Source organism: Pipistrellus kuhlii, unplaced genomic scaffold (genome assembly GCF_014108245.1).
Source record: "Pipistrellus kuhlii isolate mPipKuh1 unplaced genomic scaffold, mPipKuh1.p scaffold_m20_p_15, whole genome shotgun sequence".
NCBI lineage: Eukaryota > Metazoa > Chordata > Mammalia > Chiroptera > Vespertilionidae > Pipistrellus > Pipistrellus kuhlii.
In genome coordinates this window covers 39,994,409-40,016,302 of record NW_023425460.1, presented here as the reverse complement: position 1 = coordinate 40,016,302, position 21,894 = coordinate 39,994,409, and the positions used below count along the sequence as shown (strand labels likewise).

At 49.3% G+C, this 21,894-nt stretch overlaps 1 protein-coding gene across 6 annotated transcripts; it reads right to left on the bottom strand.

Moving 5' to 3' along the window:
- Positions 1-347: 347 nt before the first annotated feature.
- CASP7 (caspase 7) lies at positions 348-20,790 on the bottom strand. Of its 6 annotated transcripts, XM_045582121.1 has the most exons (9): positions 20,682-20,790; positions 14,716-14,840; positions 10,099-10,173; positions 4,184-4,305; positions 3,110-3,238; positions 1,998-2,173; positions 1,497-1,626; positions 411-702; positions 348-380 (listed from the first exon to the last, which is right to left on the bottom strand). In XM_045582121.1, exons 2-8 carry the CDS (start codon positions 14,838-14,840, stop codon positions 473-475), a joined length of 987 nt encoding a protein of 328 aa, XP_045438077.1. In that variant the 5' UTR covers positions 20,682-20,790; the 3' UTR covers positions 348-380; positions 411-472. The 6 variants fall into 6 exon arrangements, with proteins under 6 accessions (XP_045438077.1, XP_045438078.1, XP_036294987.1 ...); XM_045582122.1 differs by lacking the exon at positions 10,099-10,173 and having other exon boundaries at positions 20,682-20,787; XM_036439094.1 differs by lacking the exons at positions 10,099-10,173; positions 20,682-20,790 and adding an exon at positions 15,425-15,522 and having other exon boundaries at positions 3,110-3,235; positions 4,181-4,305; positions 14,712-14,840.
- Positions 20,791-21,894: the final 1,104 nt, after the last annotated feature.

Below are 21,894 nucleotides of genomic sequence, written 5' to 3'. Positions count from 1 at the left end.
AAAAAAAAATATCACTCAAAGCACACTCGATCTCCCGCTTCTGCAATATCAGGGAGACCACCCCCTTGGCTGTGTTTTGTCAAGCACCAGGACTCTCTCTTTGACAGGCACCGACATGATTCTAACTGGCCATCCACGGCACCTCCAACCACAGTGGACACAGCCAAGAGTCATCAGCAGAGGTAATCGTTGTTGTATGTGCTACATGGACAACCAGAGGAAAAGTACAAACCAAAACAAAAAAACAAAAAACAAAAAACACAACAACCTCAGAATCTAAAGAGGAAACGACAAAGTCATTGCGTAGATAACATTGTGAGAAATTTTCCTGAGTTAAAAATCCTTTAGAATTTATGGAAATCTCAAGAACATTAAAAAAAAAAAAAAGAAAAAAGAAAGAAAGAAAGAAAGAGATGATTCATCAATAAAGGATTCATTGCTTTCCAGCTACATGGCACGAGAGTGGGCAAGGCTACTTAGAGAAGTAGAGGTCCTTGGTGAGCATGGAGACCACACACGGGATCTGCTTCTTCTCGTGGAAATTCGGGTTGAAGGTCCGAGACTCGAAGTCCCTGGCCACCTTGTAGTTCACCCTGGTGAGGATCTTCAAGAGGTCCAGGCTTTTCCCGTATTCATCCAGGGTGGCGCTGAGGGCCTGCACAAACCAGGAGCCGCATCCCGGGCTCCTCCACGAGTAATAGCCTTCCACAGGACAGGAAACAGGAAGAGCAGGTCAGCTGCCCGGGCCGGCCCCGCTCACCCCTGACAGTGAGCTCTCGGTTGTCAGGGGCCCTCCCACGTACCTTTCTGAAACAGGGTCACTCTACTCTGCACGCGAGTCCCTCATGAGAATCGTGCCGGGGTGCTCAAAGGGCAGACAGACGTCTAAAGATTTAGAGGGCCGCGTGGAGATGCTCAACACACGACTTGGTGGGCCTGCAGGGATGCCTGTGAGATTCCTGAGGGAGTGTGTGACACGGAACCTGCCTAAGGAGAGGCTGGAGAATTGCTCCATAACTGGAACGCCTCACCATTCTTTGGGGTGCGGGCTACTTTCCAACTCAAGGGGGACCCTAGAGGATTTTTGAGATATGTTCCTGCTGCTGAGGGGGAACTAGAGGCTGGCTCCTGCTGAAGAAATCTCCAAGTGAGAGGCGGCTGAATGAGCAATTACCTGAGGGGCAGAGCTAGGAGAGCCAGCTGCCCTGGGGGCAGGAGTCGGCTGGGAGGAAAGGGGCCACAAGCCAAAGAATGCAGGAGGTTTTAATTGTGGGGGACGAAGCAAGGACATGGATTTTTAACCCCTACAGCCTCCGTCGGAAACGGATGCAGCCCTGCCAAGTCATTTTGGAATTCTGACCTTCAGAACTGTTAAGATCACCCATCTGTGTGTGCGCTCAGCCACGGTGTTTGTGGTAGTTTATCCCCAGGGCAATGGGAAACGTATACAGCCCTGCACTCTGACAGTGGAATGGCACAGATACGGGGCTTGGTACCTGACACTGTGGAATAGGCGAAGAGGAAGTCTGCCTCCACGGGGATCTTCTGGCGGGGGCTGGCATCTGTGTCGCTGATGGGCCCCGAGTCGGGTTGGATCCCGTCATCGAGCTCTGTGCCCCGGCACGCCTAGGTGGCAAAGCAGAGACCGCTCCATGGAGTCAAGAACAGACACACGCGTGCTGCCCCCAGCCGTGTCCCAGTGCCTGGAGCTGTGCTCGGCATGTACGGGGAGCTCAGTGATCATCGGGTGAATGACTACATGAATGCTGAACTGAGTTCGTCAGCGAAGCGAGTAACAGGGTGGCAATGTCTGAAAGAAGCCCCCATGATCTGGGAGCTGAAGCAAACACAGAAGCCCAGCACTGAGAGGTAGAAAAACAAAACCCACATTTGCATCCTCCAATCAAAAAAGCACATAGATTTGCAGAGATGATACGGTCCAATCAGGCTGTAACCTGTTCCCCCTCTCCGTGGTGCTGGCTTTGAAAAGGGATTACCTGGATGAAGAAGAGTTTGGGTTTCTCTAAAAGGGTTTTGCATTTATCCCCCCGAAAAAGGCAGGTCAAGTCCTTGATGTCCATCTTGTCGTCCGTTCCGTAAATCGAGTTTTCTTCTCCGTGGCTCAACAAGACACAGGCGAAGCAGGCTGCATTTCTGTGGTCCTCCTCAGAGGCTGCAAACAAGGAATTTGAACAGTGAGCAGAAAAAGCACAAGCCCTATGGGACCTCAGAGGTGGTGCCTCTCCCTCCCAGCCCTGCCAGCCTGCCAGAGAGCCATGCAGGGGGAGAAACACCCCACTAGAGAGGAGGAGGACCAGTGGAGAAGTTAGAGAATTCTAGAATTCTCAGTCCGAAACCAGAATGGAGCTGTCTCGTGAGGATGTGAGCCCCGCAGGTGGGAGGGTTTAGGCAGCTGCTGGGAGGTAGCATCTTGGGGTGCTGAAGGGGGGTGGCCCCGCTGTTAGGTTTGTGACACAGGGCACATTTCTTTGCCATTCTGTGTCTTGGTTTCCTTGCCTGTAAAATGGATAGACTAGTACCTATTACACGTGTCAACATTTGCAAGCCAGTGTCGTGCAAGTATTTGTTAAAGAAAATGAAGCATTGTGCTAAGTGAAACAAGCCAGTCACTAACGGACAAACACTTGATGCTTCCACTTACGAGGTCCCTAAGGAGTCAAATTCTCAGAGACAGAAAGCAGAATGGTGGCTGTCAAAGGCTGGGGGAGGGGAGAACATCATTGTGGGGTACATGGGATTATTCTTCTGTCTCTTCCACCAGGGAAAAGTTCACTCTGAAACTGTGTGGTGAGCGGAATGGCAGCCATTTGTTACTTCCCTAGGAATTAGCCTTTTGAAGTTGAGACTTTCTGTAGAGACAGATCTTATTTCTCTTGCTGTCATATAAGCTGACTTCATCTTTTTACGGAGAAAGCTGTTTCCTGAGAGAGGTCCACCCACCCGGAGGCAGGTAGGGAGCGGTCCGGAGGCAGGAAAGGCCTCCCACACTGAAATCCCTGTGTCCTCGAAGCATCCCCGAGACCAGCTGGGCCCTGCTCCTCTCTCAGGTGCAGGAAAAGGACAGAGGGAGGAGGGGGTAGGCATGCACCTTCTTTCAGCACCTTGTGCATCTGGGCACAAGTGTAGTTGTTACACACCACCACGTCGAAACCCAGGTTTTGGAAGGTCTTGAAAAGGGACTCAGCATCTTTGTCTGTTCCGCTCCGGACGGACAGCCCTGTGGGAGTCAAGCACCAGTTCACGGTGAGCAATCCTCGGCTGAGCACTGTGTGCCGCCATCACCCGGCCAGGCGCCACGTGCAGCTGAGAGGTAACGCTCAGCTGCAGTCAAGGCCAACAGCCCCTCTTGAGTCTCGGCTCATGCGCCTACATGGTGGCCCCTGGACTACAAGTTCTCGATTTCCCCACATCCCTTCCTGTAGGGAGCGGTTATAGGGTTAAGCCTCGGACTGACCTGCTGGCAAAGTCCCAAACAAGTCCCAGCTTGGAGGGCATAGCCCTCTAAGCTAGGGGTGTCGAACTCAATCAGAGAAGGGGCCAAAATCTAAAATCCAGCCTAAATCGCGGGCCGAATGGTTTACTGAACAGTCATAAACTGTCACTGTGATGGAAACGCAGCGGAGTGCAGTGATGACAGCGCGGTGCGGGCCACATTGCAAGGCCTGGCGGGACGGATTTGGCCCGCGGGCCTTGTGTTTGACACATGTGCTCTAAGCATAATTAAGCTTGATCTTGTGACTGCTCCCTAGATCGTTCCTGGGTAGCTAATGGGTTGTGGGAGGGCCAGCAAGTGCTACCAAAACAAATGAAACTTACAAGAACGTTATAAATTACTTTGTTTACCCCTGACTACAAATAAAGCATCAGCTTTGCTGTCTGGATCTGTTCTGTGGCCTCAGCCAGGCACAGAAGATCCACCTAGACCCAAATTATACTCTTTGTCTGTCTTTTTCTTCATCCTTCACCGCCCTCCCTCAGGCTCGCCGAACCCTTGGCTGTGCTGGAACGCATCCTCCTAGACGTGCAAATACCATCTACAAAGCGGCCGTGTGCCCTAGTCGCTGGGCACAGCATTCTCTGCTGAATGAGTGCTACAAGTCTGAACCCAACTGGAGACACTGGAAGGGAACAGGACAGGCGAGCCCCTGCCCACAGCCCCTACCTGTCGATTCGTGGAAGTTCTTGTTGTTTATTATGATGCATTTGCCCATCTTCTCAAAGTTCATGTTATACCGATATGTAGGCTCTTGGTTCTGGGTGGCCTTGATGGAGTTCTTCTTCTTACTGTGGAAACAAAGCCAGACAGGGGCTATGGGAGAAGCCTGGTCATGAATGGCCCTTGCTTTTACTATCAGCATGAAAGGGGCGGCCAAGGAAGCTGCAGAATCTGTGACGGAAAGACCTGGGGCAGACAGATGGCTCTGTTTAATGAATCATCACATTTAAAAGGAACGTACATCTTAATTTCATTCGTTGCCGGGGGGGGAGGGGAGGGGGGATCTCAATGCCATACCAGAACGGCTGCACCTGAGAGTGACCGTGCACGGCACCTGAAATTGTTGGGGAGAGCCCACTTCGTGTGGCCAAGTGGCAGAAGTCTCTGAAAACGAACTTAAATAAATCCTATGACAGAGCAATTCCACTTCTCGACATGTGCCCCAAGGTGGGCAAACGTTGTGTACCAAAAGACGGACCATGGCAGGTGTAGAAAGAACCCAAAAGTCCAATCACAGCAGGAAGGATAAACTGCTCAATATTCGTAGGAGGCAGCACTAGGTAACAAGGACAGTGAACAAAGCCATGACAACATGAAGCCACACATACAAACCTTACAAGTACGATCCTGAGGGAAAGAACCAAGATTTAAAAGGTGCCTATAGGAGGACTCCGTCTTTCATCCAGTTCAGAAAACGAACACCTGGGATCAGAAGCTGGGAGGTCCTTTTCTTGATGGTGGGATAGTTAGGGACCGGAAGAGGGACATAAGGACTTTCTCAGCTGCACGTCATAGGCTGTTCTTGATGTGGGTGCTGGTTACACAGTTGTGTCAGTTGGTGCAAACACATTAGTGAGTGCCCCTTTCTATGTGCCCCTTAATTCAATGAACAGTGACATTATACTGGGGGAGGGGGGAAACAGCAATTTAAAAAAGACAGTCGGCCTCTTTCAATCTTCAAACACCTAAGTCCAATTTACCAAAAGCCTAGCATGTAAGCCCTGAGGCCAGAACAGGGGTATCACTGAGGGGCCAGAGAGAGAAAAAAAAAAAAGTCAAATGTGAGTGGAAAGCCTCCATGCATGTCATCTGGTCGAATGTAAGTCCCACAAAAGAGATAATTTTAAATCTGTTCTGAAAAACTGCTGAATCCCTAACACCTAGAACAATGCCTAGCATATACGTGGCTCAATAAATATTCGTTATAAACTACAGGCCAATATCCCTTATGAATACAGATGCAAAAAATCCTTAACAAAATATCAGCAAGTCAGGTCCAGCAATCTATAAATGGGATTATGCATCCTGACCAGGTGTGATTGACCCCAGGATTGGTTTAAATCTCTGAAAAACAATGAATGTAATCCATCATGTTAATAAAGGCCAAAGACCATTTGGCCAACTCGATACAGAAAAGGCATTTGGAAAAATCCAACACCCTGTTATGATAGCAATGTGAAATAAACTAGGATGACGATGGAACTTGGCTTGAGAAGGGCATCTGTGAAAACTCCACAGCATCACACTTACTGCATGCTTCCCCCTAAGATCAGGAACGAGCCACACAGGCCCACTCTTGCCCCTTCTATTAAATACTGTATGAGAGGCTCTAGTCAGGACATTTAGGTTTAAAAAATGTGTTACATACATACATGAGTGAATGGAGTCTTATTCCCCCATTTTTCAGAAATGAAACACTAAAGGCCACAGAGAGGCAGGCGTTGTCCAAGATCACCCAGCTAGTGATCAGCAAAGTGGGATCATCAGGCTTCCACGTCAGCATTCTAGAGCCCCACACGTCTGCCCCCAGAGGCAGCTCCAAAAGAGCACTAGACCTGGAGTCAGAGAGCAGTCTGCCTCCCTGCACCTGTGCAACCTGGGCCAGTGCGTCTCTGCCCTTCATAGCGCATCAGTTTCCTCTCCCCAAAGATGGAGCCTTCTATGACTGTCACAAGATTAGACAGGGAGCTCTGCAGTAGCAGGGACTCCCATGCAGCCTTCTCCGCTCCCAGGCCTCCAAAAAAAACCCTCAGGAGTTAAGTAACAGCAAATCGAGTTTCTGTACACTTCAAGGACATGCCATTGGGAAGGGGTAGGGCAGGTCATTGTTGCCTGGTCAATTACCCCTATTGACAGCATCCGTGCACATTAAAATATGTGTCAACAGCCTGGCCAGTATGGGTCAGTGGTTGAGCACTGACCCATGAACCAGGAAGTCATGGTTCGGTTTCCAGTCAGGGCACATGCCCAAGTTTCAGGCTTGATCTCCAGTTGGGGACGGGAAGGAGGTAACCGATCAATGATTCTCACTCATCATGGATGTTTCTCTCTCCCTCTCCCTTCCTCGTTGAAATCAGTAAAAACATATTTTAAAACACATCTGTGCACAGCCCTTCATGGGCACCACGATATCTGGTCTTCAATTGACATCTCTGAGGTAGGAGGAGGGGGTACAATCACACCCATTGTATAGGTCCCTGTAACAACAACCAACATCTGTCAGTGCTTTTACTGTGGGCAGGGACCTGGTTAACCTCTCGGCTGCCTTTTCTCATTGACTCCTGACAGATCTTCAGGTCACTTAAGGCCAAAGACCCTAATCACAGTCGCAATGAGTCTGGCAGGCTGGAGAGCACGCTTTATGCGCTCAAGCCCTTTCAGAGATAAAAGTCTATTTTCATCTTTGGCAGCATGGATTATTTTAAAACCAACTGCACAATATCCAAGTCATAAAACAAGATGCGATTTCTTTTGAGCTGCCATTAGCCCATCCTCAAAGATGAGAAAACAAAACCAGTGAGCATCTTTTAAAGAGAAACAGGCTTGAATACGTCACATTAAAAAAAGAAAAGAAAAAGAAAAAATAATTCCGTTTCTATCAGAACAGAATTTGGAAAATCAAATGTATTTTGTTTTTTATTTTTAAAGGGACTCAACAGGGAATAAAGATATATACACTTTAAAGAAAACACTTCCATGGTTATGAAAAGTGCCTTACAATTGAGCATGAAATGTGATTCCTGATAAATATCTCAAAAAGGAGGTAAGGAAAGTTTCCCTCACTTGAACTTTCATTTTTTAAAATGAATTGAATATCTGCTTACTCTTTTTGGATTTGAGGGTGGCTGATTCTGCAGGAACACAGGACAATTTTTTTGCTGAAGTATTTCTTTTGTGTGTGACATCTAATTTCTTGGAAATGCTTCTGCATTGACAAGTTTTCTTCCTCTTCCCCCCTTGCCTCTCTCATTTCCAATTTTAAGTTTTAATAGCATCCCTCAACGAAAAGGCCCGGCTGGTAGGCCTATATGATTCAGCCAGACCCCCACTCCCATAAATGACCAAGATGCAGTTCAGTCTCCACTTCCTGTTTCGACTGGGAAAGGGCAGGGTCCTTCCATCAAAACCACAGAGTTTGATGGGAAAAAGAATGAGGAAGCTCTCTGTTGACTGTTTATAGGGGATGCCAGGTTCTCTTCACACGTCTGCCCCCAGAGGCAGCTCCAAAAGAGCACTAGACCTGGAGTAGAGCAGGTGATTTCCAGTAAGTAGTGTGAAGTAGTGTGAAGCGTAAAATAAAACAAAAGGGCAGAACAAGATGCTACCTACCTTTTGGGGGGAAATGAGGAGGAAATAAATAGATGTTATCAGCACTAATGTTACTATATATCATTTGGGGGGCCAAGAGCAGGATAGCAGGAAGGAATGGGAAAAAGAATTTTGACTGTCTGCCTGTCAGTATATGTGAATACCTTCATTATTCAATAATAAAATTATTATTAATAGCTAAAAACCATATGCAGCAAATAGATTTCGAGATCTGACCTATTTTGAAGATTACTGGATTTTTATGCTAATTGTTGCAAGGGCCCCATTTTTCTATTTCCCTGCTGTGGTTCTACCCGTCTCCCTAGTCTCCCTAGCCTTTCAAACGTCCAATACAACCAAAACTCGTCCCCGGCACAGGCTTGGTGGAGCTGTAGCTCACCATCAGCCCAGTCCGGGGAGGAAAAATGGGTGAGGCCCGTGCCAGCAGCTCATCAAGTTACCGTCTGTCTGGAAATCAGCTGCCAGAGCCAAGCAGATCACCCGATAAACAACACCCGCGGGACAGGAGTCAGGGCCTCGAGGGCTCCAAAGGGATGGTGCTCACTAACCAGCCAAGGGCAGGAAGACAGCGACGGTCCACAGATCTGCGGGGCAGCTTCTCGCAGGGGTGGGGTCGGGGAGGGAACGCCAAGGGTAGTAAGAAGCTTTCAAAGATCCAGATTAGACACTTCTTCGGCTGGCGATCATCCCCCCCAAGATAAGATTTTCTAAAAGTGGCTGCTCTTGTCCCACTTTCATAGAAGGCCTTTCCGGCAGAGGAAGGAGGCTGCAACATGTGAGAACACCGTCCCCAACAGGTGGGCGCTCGGAGTTCCGTTTAAGACCGGATCTATGGAAACTGGCCTTTCTCCCAAACCTGACACACAGCACACATGGAGGAACCACTTCAGGCAGCTCCCCGAATCCCCAGGATCCAGGACCACTAACACTGGTGGGATGCTGTATGTGTGACAAAGTGCGTTCGTGACCCTTCTCCCGTTCATGCTACAAAATCCAGACCAGAGACAAAAGGAGACTCAGCAAACAGAAGCTGGCCAGGGTATTCTTAGATCACATTCTCTCTCTTCCCCTTCTCCCTCCTTCTTGCTCATTCTCTGCTGAGAAACCTACCCTTTACCTGGAACTTTTTTTTTTTTTTTAAACATTAAGAAGACTTCGGCCAAGATTATTGATTATGTTGAGAAGACATATACCCAGCCAGGGTCCTTGTTTTGGAACCTGCTGTTAGGTGTAAGGCTCATGATAACCCAGACCAGTGAATTAAAAGTTGTAAATCCTCTTAAAGGCTCCTGTCTTCCACAATTGGCTACAGGTTTTAGAGCAGCTCTGGCCGGAATATCACTGTGCGTAGGGCCAGATAAACAAGACTGTGACCACGAGGAGGGCCTGGGAGAATGACTTTGTAAATGCCCATCAGTGTGCGCGAATGGGCAGCCATCCTCACCATCTCCTGGTGTTGTGTTTCCTCACAGGCCCGGGCCAGGACCGTTATCTCCGTGTCCCAGACATGTTCAGAGAGGCTCAGATCTCTGCCGGGAACACAGATAATGCCGGGGTCCACGACTAGGACCTGGAATTATCCGAACTTCTTAGGTACAGAGCCAGTTTGCAGAGCCTCCAATTTCACGGTGCAAGGCCAGCTCATGTCATTTCAACCAAGTCAAGAGGCCAAAAATGACAACCCATGCCTGGCGGTTATCGAATATAAAAAGACCTCCAGGAGGAGCCTGCGGCAGCGCCCACCAGAAAGCACCAGCAGGATTAAAACCGCCGGCTTACTTTGCAAAGAAGCAGGGGGGAAAAATCTCAGAAAAGTGCCTGCTGAACTTTTGTAATCCGCTCCGGGCGAGAATGTAATTTTCCCCATGGCCGGAGTGGCTAAGTACAGGTTCTATCCTCTTACAGATGCCCCAGCCTGCTGGAAACGTGAATTATAGCTTTCTATATTTGGAAGGGACGAGCTGGGAGCATGCAGAGCCCATGAACAGAATCCCCAGGAGCCCTGTCTGGGCGCAGGCATTCATCAGCGCGAGAGTAAACACACCCCCGGGCACACGTTTCTCCTCTGGGCCGCTTCATTGGGAACCAGAGCTCTGGTTCTCGTAGCCGTTTTGTCTAAATGCTTTTGGGATGATTCATTCATGGTTGCCACGTTTCAACGGAGGGCAATCCCAACAGTCCCGACATTCCAAGGCCCAGAGCAAGGCCGAGAGGAGAGGAGAGGAGAGGAAAGGAAAGAGGCAAGGCGATACCTCGGGTCTCCATCCGAAAGCGCCCCACTCGGCCTCCCTCGCCATGCGACAACAGGCAGTACGTTTTCCTCTTCTCTGTAATAATAAAAACTGAACATGCTGGGAGCTCAGCAGGAGACAGAAGGCTGGTGTAGCCGGCGGCCCGGCGGCCTGCGGCTGAATCAGCAGGGAGCTGCCGCTGGAGTTTTCCATAAGCCCATTCCCGCTGGGGCTGGGAAAGTCACCCTGGCCTCCCCCTTCTCTGCTGACCAGCAGAAATGCCCAGGCTCCACCCTGCAGCATCCTCCTCACCCAGCGACAGCTCCCCAGGGACAAAGAGACTTGCCATGTGCGTGAGGTCCAAAGGGAAAAAGACCCACATCCCTCTAAGAGGCAGTCAGCAGCTCTATTTTTTAGAGCAAAAAAGCTGGAAACGGTAGGGGAATGAACGGCTAGGCCAGGGACCAAGAATTGGTAGACGAAAACCCTACACAGCCATGCAAAGTGATGGGCACAGAGGCAGGCAACCCACGGAAAGGCCGAAACTACATAAAGTGTCAAAACAGCCCACGCAGGAAGATTGCAACACATGTGAAATGGACAGGATAAGTAAATGAACAAAAACAGGAAGTGAGTTTGTGGCTCATCGGGATATTTTTTTTTTCCTCCTAAAGGCACTCAAGGTAGTAATACAAAAACAAAAGACGGGAGTGGGTACCAGAGCCGTCCATTTTCAACGAGGCACATACATGTTCAAGGGTCTTGAATGGAGTCAGTGATCCCAGGAGTGACTACAGTTTCCCATCTCACCTCTCCAAGTGCAAAGGCGAAAAAAAATGTGAGCACCCCGAAACCAAACACTTACTAAGCAAACCGCTCAGCAAAGCTTCTCTCCGTTTCCTGGTTCAGGGTCACAGCAGGTGCAAGGCGTGAAGCTTACAACACCTGCGACCCAGGACAGACCTCCGGATGATTTCCGTGCTCAGGTCCCCGACCGACAGAGAGAGGAAACCGGCTCAGGGAATTTTTCTCTGAAGCCCCGTTTGCATAAATACACTGGGAAACCAAGCCAGTTTAATACAGGCTGGTGGGGGGGAATTCCTTCCGCTAAACGCACCCCTCCACGTTTTCCTCTTCCCCCTGGAAAAGGAGCAGAGAGAATCACTGATTGGATGCCTCTTGCACGCCTCCTACTGGAGATGGAGCCCAAAATCCAGGCATGTGCCCTTGACCGGAACCTCTCAGTAGGAAGGCTGATGCTCTGTCCACTGAGCAAAACTGGCTAGGGCCATAAGGTATTTCTTCTTGATCATTTCTTAAAAGCCCAACACTTTACTAATTTTAAATTAATATTTGGAGGTTTTTCCTTTGTGGTTCTATGTGTTTTCCAAGTGTTCTTCAATCATCAGAAAATTAGAAAACAATTTTAATAAACGTTTGTTTTTAAATGAACATAAGGAACAGGTTGGGTTTTATTCAATGGAATGGAATGAAAATGAAATGATGCTATTGTGCCATCTAGTGGCAATGACACAAAAAAGCCAGGATGGGACAGAGGGCTTGAAGTAGGTAGCTACTCAGGGCCAGAGAGTGCCCTCCAGGCTCTGGGGAGAAAGGAGGCTTTTTTCCAGTTCCCAGAATCCTTAGTCTGCAGGGCAGGGTGGGTGGGCAGTCTGTCCTCAATTACAGGTGGGTATCAGGGTGTTATGCTCCCTAAACTACCTTACAAGACAGTAATTCTGAGAAAGGAGCTGGGGGTGGGATGGGAGGGAGAGGGGGCCTGCCATCAGCTGCAACGAGCACCCTGATTATTCCCAAGGACAGCATCACTGTTGAGCTTAAGTCCCATGAGAGCAACGCAAACACCTATTTCAGGAGGTAAGCACAGCACTGGACTTTGCGCCTTTTCCTCCCTCCTCCCTTCCCAACATCCATCCAAGAATTAGAATTCATTCATCCATCCATCATTCATCCATCCATCCAAGAATTAGAATTCAGGAACAAGATGGCTATCACAGGGATATATCAAATAACACATTTAGTAATAGAAAATACACTGATGGAAAGCAAGTCTTGGGTGGTTGACCAGTTTGATAAAGAGAACTGGCTTTGTCAACTCAATTACACAGGGGACACTTCCCATAAATGAACCAACTACATTTGTAGCAACAAGGTCTTAACAAAACGATTATTATTATTATTATTTTTTTTACAGCATATAGTCTAAAAGCATTTTCCAAGAAGAGAAAACAAGGATACTACCGGTAACAAATGTTCATTAATGCTTTTTAAATTAATGTATCTCTGTTAAGTATTTGAACTAGACAAGTTGCTTCTAAGGAAAAGAGGAACAGATATGATGAATGGCAATTAGAGGTTTGATAAAGCCTCTTTGGGGGTATGTCCCAGAAACTGAAAATATAAGTGACTCTAAGGGCTGAATAACAATTATTTGAAAGTCAGGAAATTCCCAATTCTCAATTTTCAAAACAACTGAAGAAGGACCTAAATGAGTTGTCATTTTTTGGCCCAGAACTTGGAAGGCATTCAAAGAAGTAGTGACACTAGTCACAAAACAAAACTCCTGCCCACCCCATGCATTTATTCATGGCTCCTCAGAGCTTCTAGCTCTAAAAATAAAAAAAAATTAGGAAAGAGATGATACTAAATAGCTTTCTTTCCAGCGATAAGTATTATTTATCCACTTATTCATAAGCTAACTTTTAAGGCCAATCCAATCCAATTGCAATTTCAACACAATTTCCATTTAATAGTGTGTTCAGGAGCCGGAACTTTATTTTCTGGCCACATCAGTGGGTATTCTTGATGCTAAATGGCAGCCAATAAATGCCAATGGAATTCAGGTCCAGGATGCTGGTTCTTCCCACTATTCTGAGTTTTGTTTGGGATGATATGAGTCGAGGCTCTCTCCAGCATGTTTCAGGGAACCAGGCTGACCCCCATCACCAGCTCTTCCCATCCTGAGTGCTGCCTGAGAGCCCCCCTAACCTCATCTATAACCCCCCTGGTTGTCCCTCCCAGATGGGGCTTGGCTTAGGAGCGAGCTATCAAGAAGTCTGATGCTTCCGACCCACTGACCATGCCTTTCTCTTTCAGGAAGCCCCGCTCACTTGAACCTCTGAGACTAGGGTTAAGGTGAGGTCTGAGGCTCCTCCACGTCTCTGCAGCCCCTACTTCTTCTGCATGGGAAGCCCAGCAGAACCATTAAGTGGGTAGGGGAAGCTGGCATCACCTGGGTTCTAATCTCAGCTCTACCATTTTTTAAAAATATATATATTTTATTGATTTTTTTTTTTTACAGAGTGGAAGGGAGAGGGATAGTTAGAAACACCAATGAGAGAGAAACATCGATCAGCTGCCTCCTGCACACACCCCACTGAAATATAGTAGCAACCATACTCAGGTAAAAACTTCTGTTTGAATTTTAACCCCTCTAGTCTGGCTCTTGCACCTGATTAAACACAGGATATTTACCTCAGCCTCCAGGTGGAGACCTGGAGTCTAAGGCAGTTTTCCCTTGCCTGGGACCAGGACCACAGGAGATAGATTCCCACGGACTCAGTAGTTCAGAGATAGGAACTGTAGATAACCTTCAGAGATAGAAACTATAGATAACATTTAGAGATTAACCTCTGAGTTCTGCAAGATAAGGCCACATTCCAATGTTCCCAGCCTTTAGAATTTAGAACAACGGAAAATTCCTGTTGTTTGAACCTTTAAAAAGGACCTCCTACCTCTGGAACAGTGTGGTCATGTGGAGTCCACCTGTGTGTGGTGCTCTTACGGCCGTCCTGGCCAGTTTTTCAATAAATCTTTGCCTGCTTTTTTAAATCAATCATCAGCCTCCAGTGGTCTTATTTGGAACACAGGGTTCGACCCCATAACACCCACCGGGGATGTACCTGCAACCAAGGTACATACCCTTGACTGGAATCAAATCTGAGACCCCTTAGTTCGCAGTCCGATGCTCTATCCACTGAGCCAAACCGGTAAGGGCTCAGCTCTACCATGTTTAACTGTCTTCAGAAAGGCAAGCTATTAGATCTCTTAGCACCTCAGTTTCCTTACCTATTAAATGGTGATAGCAATACAACCATTTCCTAGGGTTATAAGGTCTACAAGCAGCACTGAGCTGGCGTACAAGAGTTCAATAAACAAAGTGACTATTATTAATATTAAATGTGAGATTTAGAATTTAAAGGTAAACTCAGTAAGGGAAAAAGTGGGACTCAGTAGGCAGGATGCTCTCCCTTCAATGGAGCACCTCTCCAGGCCCAGGGTGGGGGTGAACTCAGGCTCTACTCCCAATAACGGTGGCTGCAAGTCACCTGTGGCAAGGACAGCCCCTCACTCTGGGCGGCTGCCACCCTGACACACAGCCGCTGGGCAGGAGACCCCATGGTTTGCTTTCCCCCACACCTGGGCTTGTCCCAGAAACACAGGAGTAGTACACGGGGGAACCTAGTCACACAGAGCCAGCAGGACCCTGTGCATGCCTCCCCTGTACAGCGTAAACCCCCTTCTCTGATATCCCCCTCCCCGTGGGTGGGTGGGTGGGTGGGAAAAGCACAGAAGTGGCCTAGGCCCCTCAGGAACCCAGCCAGGAAGGAGACTTACCGCAGGATGGAGGAGACAAAGGAGGACCGGTCTGGCTTAGCATCAGTTGCATCTTCGCTCGCTGACTCCCCAGCTCCCTGCTCCCCGACAGAGTTCTGATCGATAGAGTTTTGATCGTCTGCCATCTGGAAGGAGAAAAACGAAACAGCAAATTGGTATCCAGTGTGATGTTTTCACATATTTATTTTTAAATATATTTTATTGATTTTTTTACAGAGAGGAAGGGAGAGAGATAGTTAGAAACATTGATCAGCTGCCTCCTGCACACCCACTACTGGGGATGTGCCCTCAACCAAGGTACATGCCCTTGACTGAAATCAAACCCGGGACTCTTCAGTCCACAGACTGACGCTCTATCCACTGAGCCAAACTGGTTTCAGCTGCTCTGATGTTTTTATTTTATTTTATTTTATTTATTTATTTATTTATTTTAAATATATTTTATTGATTTTTTTACAGAGAGGAAGAGAGAGGGATAGAGAGTTAGAAACACTGATGAGAGAGAGTCATCGATCAGCTGCTTCTTGCACATCCCCTACTGGGATGTGCCCGCAACCAAGGTACATGCCCTTGACCGGAATGGAACCCTGGACCTTTCAGTCTGCAGGCTGACGCTCTATCCACTGAGCCAAACTGGTTTCGGCTGGTCTGAAGTTTTTAAATAACACTCATTAGGTGAGGGTTTTTACTTAAGCTTAGAGATAAACACTCTTGCACATTGAGGCTCCAGGGCTGCGCTCCTGCCCCCATGGATTCATTCAAATGCTTGAGCGCTAACTCTATCGCAGGCATTGTTCCAGAGCCGGGTATACAATGGGGAAGAAAACCAAGTCCTTGTCCTCAGGGAGCCCCTAATCCAGCATCCATGACTTTGTTAAGCGTTCCTTGTGTAGGAGAAGCTGTGGAAGGTACACAGTGCGTTAAGGTTTGTAAGGAGACACTCCCCTGGATTTCTCACAGATGATTAGTTGCTCATCCTTTGCCAGGCATCGCTCAAACCCAGTTGAAAATGGGGAAAGGACAGAGGGTGGGGTGGGAAGCTGGTGGAGGAGAGCAATTGAGGGGCGGGGGAAGAGGAACACATTTGTAATAATCTGAACAATAAAGATTTATTTTTTTTTAAATTTTAAAAAAGGAGCAACCTGCAGCATCAAGTTCTCTTTCTGCTCCACATGGTTTCCCATGGTTTACCAGAACAGATTTCCTCAAGTCTGTCTGTGCTCGATCGTTTTTAAGAGATCCCTAGAGTTTCAAATCTAACTCCACTCCTTGGACTTGAAGGCCCTTCAAACTATTGCCCACCACCAGTTTTTGTAAGTAAAGTTTTATTGGAACTGAAATATAATGGCAACCATACTTTGGTAAAAACTGCTGTTTGAATTTTAACTCTTCTAGTTTGGCCCCTGCATCTGATTAAAACACAGGGTACTTACCTCAGCTTCCAGGTGGAGACCTAGAGGCTAAGGCAGTTTTCCCTTGCCTGGGACCAGGACCACAGGAGATAGATTCCCACTGACTCCGTAGCTTCAGGGATAGAAATTGTAGATAACCTTTAGAGACTAACCGCTGAGCTCTGCTTCTGTGTTATCGGCTATAGCAAGATAGGACCACATTCCAATGTCCAGCAGGGTGTGACTGGAAACCAACCTGCGGGCTGACCCCAGTCTTTAGAATGTAGTCTTTAGGATTTAGAATTTAGAACCAAGGAAAATTCCTGTGGATTAAACCTTTAAAAGGAATTGCCTACCCCTGAAGTGGTGCAGTCGTTTGGAGTCCACCTGCATGTGGTGCTCTTGTGGCTGTCCTGGCCAGTATTTATTTCAATAAATCCTTGCCTGCTTTTTTTTTTTTTTTTAATTAATCATCAGCCTCTGGTGGTCTTATTTTGAAGCCAGGGTTCGACCCCACAGCAGGAACCACAGCCATACCCATTCACTGATGATCTGTCTGTGGCTGCTTTTCCTGCCACAGTCAGAGTTGGGCAGTTGTGGCACAAGATAAGGTGGCCCGTAAGCAGCTAATATTCGCCATGTGGCCCTTTACAAAACAGGTGCACAGACTCCTGATCTAGGAAAACTATCAGCCAAACATCCCCTACTCACCTACCACTGCCTCCAAGAGGTAAAAATAACAATATAAGAATGGAAATTCACATTTAATGTTGTTTTATCAGCATTATCTTTTTAAAAATACTTCCAATGAACACTGTTAGGTCAGTCTTTTGATAATTGCCTTTAAAAAATTTTTTTAATTGATTTTAGAGAGAGGAGAGAGATCGATTTGTTGTCCCACTTATTTATGCATTCACTGGTTGATTCTTTTTTAAAAATATATATATTTTATTAATTTTTTACAGAGAGGAAGGGAGAGGGATAGAGAGCTAGACTTGACATTGCTTTGGCAGAACATATGGAGCACAAGTAATGCCTTTTGGAAGGTGGGGAGAAGAAGGGGAGGTGTCCAAGATGGCAAAGCACACCTAGCGGCCTGGAGCTCCAAGGGGCAGTATTATGTCACATCCAGCTTCCCTTAGGGCTGAGCTGGACAGTGAGGAGAGATCTGAGAAGCGGGGGGAGCTCCACCCAAATCTATACAAAGACCGTAAAAAGTCAAACGACCATCCTGTTTCTTCTCAGCACTTCACGGAGGCCCCTCACCACAGCCATCAACGTGTTTCCAGTTCGGAAGCAGTTAGATTTTCCAGATCAGAACTCAAAATGTTTCTTGAAACCAAGAGATAAAATCCTCTGTCTTCAGAGATAAGGGTAAATCCGGGCACGCAGAAGTGCCCAATAGTTTTTATTTCATCTCCTTTATACAGACTTCATTGCCTTTCGATGTGGATTGGTACTTAGCAAAGCCCTGAAGTATTTTCAAAATGAGCAAGTTCAAGTTATATAAGATCCATCAGAAAAAGAGACTAACTTCAACAGGTTATATCAATAGCCTTGAGCCTTTTGATATCACTAATCTTAGAGGCTGGGTCTAGGCTGTATGATGATAAAATGATGTGACCACAATATTAAAAAAAAAAGAATGCTTACCAAAATGGCTCCTAAGAAAGGCAAACATTTAATATGCTGAGACGGCTGAGAAGACTCACCCATGAATGTGTACGTGTTAGGGTGGGGGCTACGACACGGAGGTATGCTTTGGAGCACAGACCTGGTCCTGTCTTGTTGGGAAAAGGGCACCATTCCCATAAACGTGGGGCTGCTGTTGGGTGTGTGGGTGTACCAGAGGGACTGACTAAGCTTCCAGGAATTGGAGAAAGAAATGTCTGACCAGAAATCTGAGACGGGTAAGAAGAGAGGGGTGAGCAGGCAGAGGGAACTGCACACTCATGAAACATCCGACGTGTGTCATCCAAGTGTGGCTCATACTCTTCCTCCCCGGAGGGGGCTTAGCTACAGAGTGGTCACGTGGCATTCAGGCTGATTTCCACAGCTCGGCAGTGGGATTTCCCCAAAGATTTCCCTCCAAACCCTGGGCATACATCCCTTCTAACAACCTGCTGGAACGGATGTCTACCGCAAGCCAGCGTGGTGGACTTGGCCCTCTTAAGTCTGCAAGGCTGAACATTCAGTGACTTTCTGAGGCCTGCGACGCTGGGCTTGATTTCTGAGTGAAATCAAGGCAAGGGCAGTGCCCGAGGGGGGTGCCTGACCCCAGCCACATAATTTCAGTGAAGGCAAGTCCTGGTGTTCACCCCTTATTTCCATGTGTCCCCACAACCCACCAAGAAATTCCAGGCCTCTCTCAGCTCTCCGGTCTCTGCTGAGGGCACACCTGGCCTTACTTGTCTGGACATGGCCCCTTCTTGGGGCTCAGGCTCAAAGAGCGGCCATCATGGGATACTACAGACTCAACTGTTAAATACATCTACCTTCTCTTAAATGAATCCATGTATAATATACACAAAGCATTAATAGCACCGGGCACTCTAGGTTAATTACTACTATTATCCATTGTGACTTAAGCTATTTGCAGAATGAGAGCTTATCTTAATGATCCTTTCTTTGGCTCCAGTCACAGAAAAAAGCCAGGTACACGGCAGGCACGCAATACAAATCTATATATATAAAAGCCTAATATGCAAATTGTCCCCTTGGGAATTTGACCAGGAGACCAGGAGTTTGACCGCTCACTGTGACATGCCCTGACCACGAGGGGGCGGTGTGAATGAAGGAAGGCTCTGATGGGCCCTGATTGCCGGCCAGGCCTAGGGACCCTACCTGTACCCAAATTTCGTGCACTGGGCCTCTAGTTTCTTTATAAATGCTATAATAGAAATGCACTTAAAAATTTTAAATTCTTCATTGTCCCAAATAAACCGTGGTTAGAAGACACACAGCAGAACTAAAGGGGACCCAGGAGGGCCATGGAGAGAGCCCAGTCATGGTAAACAGAAGATCAGGGGCTGAGTCAGCTCCTCCACCTACTAGCCATAGGACCTTGAACGAAGTACTCAGTTTTCTCATCTGTAGAGTGGGCCAACAATAATGCCTCAGTCACGGGTGGCTGCCAGCTGATAGAAACAATGCACGTGAGATGCTAAGCACAGTGCAACGCCTTCTAAACGCCCAATAAACACTCCCTAGTATCACCACGGCCTGCGGTACTCAGGACTATCCGTCTTCACTGGCATTTTAAAATGACATCCAAATGTCAAGCAGCTTTTATGGAAATAAAACTAAAACCCTCCAGGGATGATTTCCCTCGCACGCTTCGTTGGCGAATGGTACAACATCTGGCAGGAAATCACTTCTTTAATGGGAGGGGGGAGGGGATGAGCTCCTTCCTCAAAAAAAAAAAAAAAAAAAATGACCTAATACATCTTACACCCCATTCTTGGCCCAGTGAAGACAATCTTCCTAAAAGGCTCCAAGGGAAGCAGCTCTGAGGACCTCCACCCTCACTTGGGGCACTTGGGAAGGAGGGGTTCGGGTGCTGACAGGAGGCTGACAGGAGCCTTAGCTTGCATGGCAGAAGAAACTGGGAAATTAAGTCATTAAGTCACGTGCCTACAGCCACGTAGCCCAGAGGAAGCATAGAAGGGCCGTGAATGTAGGAAACACCCGCCCCTTCGGGAACGAAGGAAGGCTGCGTGGATCCCTAGGGAGGAAAGAGCCTTAAAGAACAAGTTAGGACCACGCTGTCAGCCAGCCCAGAAGTTCTGGAGAAGGCCCGGGAATGACTCACACTCAATCACCCCATAAATGCAAACTTGGATACAGCGGTGAAAGGTTACCAGATACCTGGCAGCCTGGCAGTCCTGCCTTCCCTCCCCCCCCCCCCCCACTTCCTCAAAGGACCTTCAAGGGCCCAGCACAAGGGTACCCCAACAATGATGACAGCTCAAGTCATCTAAGCCTGGATGACGAGGCACTGCTATGCACCACAATCAGCTCCTCCCTTCCTCGCTGGAGCCTTTAGCCTGGGCTCCTCGTCATTCCCATTTAGCAGAGAGGCCCAGGCCCCCCCACCGGCTGGCAAGCAGGGAAGTGGGGGACTCGAACCTCCACCTCCGGCCTGGCCTGTGACACCGGAGCCCTTGCTGTCGGCCCTGCGAGAACCGCTCCTTCCCTTTTAAATTAAGGTGACCAGACGTCCCGATTTTGAACAATTTGTCCCTCCAAAAGCAGGACGTTTGGTCACCTTATTATTCTAAATCCACCGCTCCTTTCCCCAAACTGAGTCCCCGGGGACGCCAGCCCGCCCGCTGGCTGGGGAGGGAAAGGAGATCAAGCAAACAAACCGAAGCGAGCGAGGCTGGGGCCGCGGAGAGCCCTCTCCCCAAAGCTGCAGATCGGATCGGTCGGGCCGCCCAGCGCCCCGGGGACCCGCGGACCCGGCGGCCTCGGGGCGCGGGACGGGGAGGGGAGCGGCGGAGGGGGAGGCGCGCCGCCGCGGCCGGGCGGGCGGGAAGGCGGGAAAGTGGGAAGCGCGGGCGGGACCGAAGTTACCGTTCTCCCTCCCGGAGCCGGACCTGGACCTGGCGGCGTGGCAGTCCCGCTGCAGCAAGTGTCTGGCCGCGGGCGCGGAAACGGAAGGAAAAGTTCACTGCCGGAGTGGGAGGAGCCGCGGGACACGCGGGGCCAGGCGGAGCCGCGGGCACCGCCCCGGGTTGGCTGGGCGCGAAGCCAGCGGCCGCACGAGAAGCGCGCCCCGCAGCGGAGTGCACGCCATCGCCGGTCCCGCCGGTCCCGGTGACCTGGGCCGCGCGCACCGTGCCCGTCCCGCTCCCGGCCCCGCACCCCAGCGCGCGGGGGAGTCTGCGGGGACCCCCGCGGTCCCGCCGCCGCGCTCGCAGCCCCCAGAAGGCACATTCTGCAGAAATGGCCGCGCAAAGCTCACCCGGACCGCGCGCCCCGCAAAACGGTCCCCACCCCGCAACGGGAGAGCGCGCCCCGCAAACCGGTCCCCACCCCGCAAACGGGAGAGCGCGCCCCGAAAACCGGTCCCCACCCCGCAACGGGAGAGCGCGCCCCGCAAACCTGTCCCCACCCCGCAAACGGGAGAGCGCGCCCCGCAAACCGGTCCCCACCCCGCAAACTGGAGAGCGCGCCCCGCAAACCTTTCCCCACCCCGCAAACGGGAGAGCGCGCCCTGCAGCCTTGGGCGCTCTCAGAGTCCTGGCGACCCCCCAATCCCCACCCATCCACCTGCCCCCCTCCAGCGGCTGCTGCCTCCAGGCTACCGCTACACTTGGGCCTCAGGACTCAGCCCTAAAGGTCCTCCACTGACGGACCTTTGATCCCTAGTCTGTGCGGTCCGCGCCCCCCAACCCCCGGAGCTCGCGCCCGCATCTGCTTTCAGGCCTCACCGTGGGACGCGCTGTGGTCCGGCCTCAGAGCGGAGAACTTGCTTCCAGTCGCAGGGGCGAGGGTCTTGGCAAGTGAGTGGTAGGTCGCTGCTGACTCAGTCTTTACTCAGCAACTTTGCATCACAAATCACCTGGCTGTCCGGATGTTGCATGGCACACATGGGGTTTATTGGGGTTTTAGGGTTTGTAGCAGCGCAGCCTAAAACGGAAACAGTGCACTTCCACAGTTTCCACTCCTCTCCCACAACCTCACAACCCCATCACACACACACACACACACACACACACTCACACATGCGGCTTTTTCACCCTTGGCCCTCCAACGGAGGCTTCCAATACCTCTATCGCCAAGG

Coding starts and splice junctions, on each gene's coding strand:
- CASP7 (XM_036439094.1), bottom strand. CDS start 15,507: ATGCCTGCGATAGAGTTAGCGCTCAAGCATTTGAATGAATCCATGGGG. Junction 1,627..1,997: donor CCAAACTCTTCTTCATCCAG/GTAATCCCTTTT, acceptor TTTGCCACCTAG/GCGTGCCGGGGCACAGAGCT. Junction 703..1,496: donor CGCCTATTCCACAGTGTCAG/GTACCAAGCCCC, acceptor GTCCTGTGGAAG/GCTATTACTCGTGGAGGAGC.